At 42.9% G+C, this 6,061-nt stretch overlaps 1 protein-coding gene across 4 annotated transcripts in view; it reads right to left on the bottom strand.

Moving 5' to 3' along the window:
* Positions 1-424: 424 nt before the first annotated feature.
* fam135b (family with sequence similarity 135 member B) overlaps positions 425-6,061 on the bottom strand; it is a 75,859-nt gene continuing 70,222 nt past the window's right edge. For 2 of the 4 annotated variants that reach the window (XM_017485937.3, XM_017485938.3), the window contains exons 17-20: positions 4,862-5,013; positions 3,984-4,094; positions 3,383-3,496; positions 425-1,198 (exon numbers count right to left, since the gene is read on the bottom strand). In XM_017485937.3, coding sequence (XP_017341426.1) covers positions 993-1,198; positions 3,383-3,496; positions 3,984-4,094; positions 4,862-5,013 — 583 coding nt within the window. In that variant the 3' untranslated portion in view covers positions 425-992. Of the gene's footprint in view, positions 1,199-3,382; positions 3,497-3,983; positions 4,095-4,861; positions 5,014-5,909; positions 6,038-6,061 lie in introns of those variants that run through there. The other 2 variants (XR_008397856.1, XM_017485939.3) reach the window with 2 other exon arrangements.

Genomic DNA, 6,061 nt, shown 5'->3' with positions numbered 1-6,061 from the left:
AATTTATCGCAACGTCCCTTCGAAACTCACTTGGGGATGCCAATATATTATCTTTATATCTCTATATACTTCTCACTATATAATTACTGTACATTCATATATACAGATATGCATACATCGTTTATATACGTATAACACGTGAAACTTGCCGTCCAACTCATCCTTGCTGGCTGCTTTTAAGTCGTCGTAAATAGTCTGAACGTGATTGGCTCTTTACCAACCTCTACGGTACAGTCTGATCATCGGACAACCCTAAGGTCTTCCATGATAGGCTATTTTGGAAAGTTACGAGCTCTAAGCTACAGTCTAATTGGCCGTTTAAAGCAGATGAGTCCTGGTGAGACCTGTTGATCAGATTAGCTCAAGCGGTCAAATCTGATTGGTTGGATGCTACCTGTTGTGGTAAAGCTAATATATTTATCAGCCAGTGAGATACGAGATATGACCTCGTCGGCCAATTAAGAAATGCATATTTTCTCTCTAATGCATGGATATATTTTTGTTTCTGACCCAATCTGGGTTGGATTTGAGTGGTGGATGGCTTCCGAGGTGTGATCTGATTGGCTGTTTACAATGCGCCATAACCTGGGGATATTCTGATAGGTTAATGGATGCGATCCAGGGTTCTGCTCCGATTGGCCATTATGATTTCTTAAATTGGCTCAACCCCTGTTTTCATCCGAATCTGATTGGTCACTTACAGTGTTCGATCCACTCTTTATTAAAGTAGCCATTGAGTGGTAAATATTAAGCTTAATCTAATTTGGCTTGATTTGGCCCAGGTCACCTTTGGATATCGGATAGCCTCCAAGCTGCAATCAGATGGACTATTTAAAGAGGAATAGCCCTGATGTAAACGGATGGACGCGTCTCCTTATTAAAAAAGCAGCCAGGGACCTTTCTGATTGGCTGGTGGACACAGTAAAGGGCTCTGGGAACTTGCTGACTGGCCAGTCAATGTAGCGTAGCCCTGAAACCTGCTGTCTAATTGGCTATTTGAAGTACTCGAGGCCGGCGACGAGCAGAAATTTCTCAAGAAACAGCTCCGAGTCGAGCACGGCGATGTGGGCGGCTCGGCCGATCAGCGTGTTAGCCGTGTTGGGTAAGGCATGGAACACGTTGTGACGGATCACACGACACTGTGGAGTGTCCATCAGCGGTTGTAGGAGGTTGTTTATCATCTCCATGTACACAGGACCTGATGGATCACACACACACACAAATACAAATATTTTTTCAAAATTGGTAAAAGTGGAAAATGCAAAGCATTCCATAAGAATCTGTAACACACACACACACACACACACACACACACACACACACACACGTAACAGAACATATTTTCTAATCATAGTTATATTCCTCAGCTGAGGTGATTGAACGCAGCTCCTCGGCTCTCATACTGAGGCACGGTGACTAAATTCTTTCCTGCTTTTCAAATCTGAGTGAAAAAAAAATAAATCAAAGGCCGTGAGATCGGATAATACACAGAGAAATTCCGGCTGTCATTACCTGCAACTGTCTCGGGGCTAATGCAGTCATAATTCTAGTGCAAAACCAAGGCAGAATATTGTGCGGTTATAATATTTCTCTCGATACATTTGGAAGACACTCAGTGAAGAGTGTTTAACAGCATTAGAATAAATACGCTATACAGGAGCGTGCTTAGACATGCTTTCGCAATATCCAATCTAATCATCTAATCAGGCCTTCTCCTATTCATAACGCATCGCAGTCAGATGGTGATGTTTTAGTTGTAGCAGGAATTCCACCGTCTGACAGAACGGACAGTAAATGTGTTTTCTGTCTCACGCGTGCTTTTGTGCTTGTCACTATGAATATTCTCATCTGGCCCACGTTCCGCCTTAAATAACGACGATGAACTCGTATGAATCCAGACGCCGGACCTGTAACGAGACGACACGTCCGGCGCGAAACGATCAGGACGTACAGTTGGGCCGTTTTTTATCCCGGTCCTTAATCACGTCGGCTTACGTGGTGGGCCAGATTAGGATCGAGTTCGAAAGATATCATTAGAAGCACTTAAGAACTGCAGCATTAGAATCTATTTACAATTCTGTAGTTAGAATCATTGTAGAATTCTGTAGTTAGAATCTATGTAGAATTCTGTAGTTAGAATCATTGTAGAATTCTGTAGTTAGAATCATTGTAGAATTACGGAATTCAATTATAATTACAATAAATTAAGGCGGAGGCATGACACCCACCTCTCTGTCTCACTCTCTCTGTCTCTTTCTATCTCTCTCTATTTTCCGCTGTCTGTCTCTCTCTCCGTGTCTGTCTCTCTCTGTCTGTCTCACTCTCTCTGTCTGTCTCACTCTCTCTTTGTCTAATTGTCTTTATCTTGCTCTATCCTTTTATGTCTGTCTCTCTCCCTCACTCTTTGTCTCACTCTCTCTGGCTGTCTCTTTCTATCTCTATCATCTGCTGTCTCTGTCTCTCTCTGTCTGTCTCACTATCTCTGTCTGTCTCTCTATTTCATACTCTCTCTGTCTCTCTCACTCTTTGTCTATATATTCCTCTGCCTCTCTCTCTGTCTCTCTCTCTCTGTCTCTCTCTCTCTGTCTCTCTCTCTCTGTCCGTCTCTCTCTGTCTCTCTCTCTCTCTCTCTGTCTCTTTCTCTGTCTCTCTCTCTCTGTCTCTCTCTCTCTGTCCATCTCTCTCTGTCTCTCTCTCTGTCCGTCTCTCTCTGTCTCTCTCTCTCTGTCTCTCTCTCTGTCCGTCTCTCTCTGTCTCTCTCTCTCTGTCTCTCTCTCTGTCTCTCTCTCTGTCCGTCTCTCTCTGTCTGTCTCTCTCTGTCCGTCTCTCTCTGTCTCTCTCTCTCTGTCTCTCTCTCTGTCTCTCTCTCTCTCTCTCTCTCTGTCTCTCTCTCTCTGTCTCTCTCTCTGTCTCTCTCTCTCTGTCTCTCTCTCTCTGTCCGTCTCTCTCTGTCTCTCTCTCTCTGTCTCTCTCTCTCTGTCCGTCTCTCTCTGTCCGTCTCTCTCTGTCTCTCTCTCTCTGTCTCTCTCTCTGTCCGTCTCTCTCTGTCTCTCTCTCTCTGTCTCTCTCTCTCTGTCTCTCTCTGTCCGTCTCTCTCTGTCTGTCTCTCTATTTCACACTCTCTTTCTCTCTCACTCTTTGTCTCACTCTCTGTCTGCCCTTCTGTCTCACTCTCTCTGTCTCTTTCTATCTCTCTCTATATCCCTCCATCTCTCCCTCGCTCTCATACGGTCTCATCACCATGTGACCCTGAACGTACACTCTGCCTCAGCCCATGGAGGCAAGGTGCATGTACTCAGTGGGGAATTCCGGGTAGCGCGTCGGGCCGTGAACACGGCATGGAATAAACACACTCGTGCCGTGTGATGTGACACACACTCACCCGTGGTCCTGTCCTTCAGAGCACTTCTGCACATCTCTATGCGAGCGGAGTGAAAGGGGACGTACCGGTCCTGAGGGGATGCTACCAACACCACATTCTTAAAGAACTGCAGCCCTGAAACACACACACACACACACACACACACACACCAAAAGATTTGAATCACATGGCAAACACTCAAAATGATTTCACTCAAAAATGACCAAGTCTAACGTTGGCTAAAATTTATCTACCATTTTCTCCTTCCAAATTATTATTATTATTATTATTTCTTTTTAAAGCTGTGTGTATTGACTAGCTAGTCGAACACTCCGGCCCAAACTGACCCAGATTTGCACGTAGATGAACGGATGTAAAAATGCATTCAATCAGATCAACGAGCGCGTCCAGAGAACGAAGAAATAACCGTTTAAAATAAATATAGCAAATGTTTTTAAGGTGGAATTTTTGTGTTGTTTAATCATCCGTACCTTTCTTTGGAGGACCGCTGCAGATCCCACTTTGCGTACTACACTTATGTGTGTGTGTGTGTGTGTGTGTGTGTGTGTATCACTTTGCTTGTATCTTTCTCATTTGTAAGTCGTTTTGTGTGTGTGTGTACCAGGTTTCTTGCTGAGTGTGTATAGGAAGGTCTGCCGGGGGTCTGAGTGGTCTTTGAAGGTGAGCTGAAGCAGGGATCCAGACTTCTTCAGCTTCTGCATCAGCCACAAACCTGAGAAGTGACGTTGTTCATTTTCATGTCATTTAGTTCGGGAAGCAAAGCATACTCCCAGAATCATTCACTCATTCTGTACACAGATAACCGAGATAATGCGACCGGACCTGACAAATTCCTTCATTCTCTCACAACCCGTCGTACTTTCTATCCAGTCCTAGTTCCGTTTAATGATGCGCAGAGTCCAGGAGCCGTTACAGCAGCTACAAACCATTCTCCATCCTCGTCCTCTTTCTCTTTTTCCTCTCACTTGACGTTAACAGGATGAGAAGCGCAGCTTGTCATGTTACTAAGACACCACGAAGAAGTCCGGAAGACGCAGGAAAACGTTCAGAAAAGTTACAGCCTTACTTCTGACAGTTCTGACGCTGGAGACTCCTTCCATAAATGTCCAAATAAACATCTCCTTACAGAAATATTAACAATTACTTACATCTGTTTATGTAGACTGTCTGCCGTACAAGTCCCTGTGAATGAGCTGTTACTATGGGAACGCTAACCTATTAGAACGCGTGCATGAATATAAACCTAACTAAAGCAGTTAGAGAAAATTCATCAGCACCTTCTGACCAATCAGCTTCGGCGTGATAGAACCGTATAATAATAAGTAACATACTGTAACTATTGTAACAGAGCCGTATTATTCGTTGGTGTATAATCCTGTTATATGATACGAAAACGGATTCTCTGAACATGATCGTCCATTAAGTCAGAATTACAGCCGGGAGCCGTACGTGTGTGTGTGTGTGTGTGTGTGTGTGTACCTGTGCTAACCAGTGTGCTGCTGTTGAACAGTGTGCCGAGGTGAGGGCCGGACAGCGACAGGAAGGTGTACAGTTTGCTGAGGTAGCAGCGGAACCGAGGCCTCGTCAACACTGAGCGGATGATCACGTTACCCAGAGAGTGACCGATGAAACTGCGAGCACACACACACACACACACGCACACACACACACGTTACAAATTCATTTAACAGTCGAAGATACGCAGCTCCACAGTATAAATCACAGCACGTAATAAAGGGCAAGAAATATGTCGTATAATTTGATGATTCCTGCTCACGTTTGTAATATTCACACACACGCACGATCGTCATTTCGCTCTGTATATCTGTTGCTTCCGATGTGTTTACATGTAGACAGGCTACTGAACAATTCACACACATCACCATGTTAAAATACACCTTAATATTAGTATCATTCACAATAAAAAAATTGTAAGAAATAATAAATTGCTGATTTTATTTGATTCCTTTCATATTTCCAGAATTCGCATGAACAAGCTGGACGGAAATTTCCACACTGTTGAATGTGAACTAAGCCCCGAAAGGAAAAGCTGATCATTTGGATCTATTGTTTTAGTGTATCATAATTCATTTGACTAAACCCACTGACAAACTCTCAACTCAGATGTCGCTTGTAACACTCTTTTGCTTGCTAGTGTGAATTATTGCCCTAGAGAGCAAGAGAAAGCATCTTATCACCTGGAAATGACGGTACATTTACCTATAGGAACTCTCCAGCTTTACAGCGTTACTATTAATAATGTAAAGAGAGAGATTGTGTTGATACTGTACATAATGTGTTTGATTGTGTATGCCTTTTGAGAAAGAATTTTGAAAAAGCTCACGATGCAGGACAAAGCAAAACCACACAGCAAAATCCCCAGTGTTGATTGAACAACTTAACACCCAGTGTGTTGAATTTACACAAATGAGAACTCTGGGTGTTAATGTATGTGTGTGTGTGTGTGTGTATATATATATATATATATATATATATATATATATATATATATATATATATATATATACACACACACATTTATGTGATACAGGAAACACTGAAACATTCAGAGTTTCATACGTGAACAGATTTTTCTGTGCAGCACTGCCACCTGGTGGTCATCCCATAATAACACATACACACAGTTGCAGTAACCTGAAATCATAATAATAATAATAA

This window comes from Ictalurus punctatus, chromosome 14, assembly GCF_001660625.3.
Source record: "Ictalurus punctatus breed USDA103 chromosome 14, Coco_2.0, whole genome shotgun sequence".
In the NCBI taxonomy this organism is placed as follows: domain Eukaryota; kingdom Metazoa; phylum Chordata; class Actinopteri; order Siluriformes; family Ictaluridae; genus Ictalurus; species Ictalurus punctatus.
Note: the sequence above shows the minus strand (reverse complement) of the source record. Positions and strands in the feature narration are given on the sequence as shown.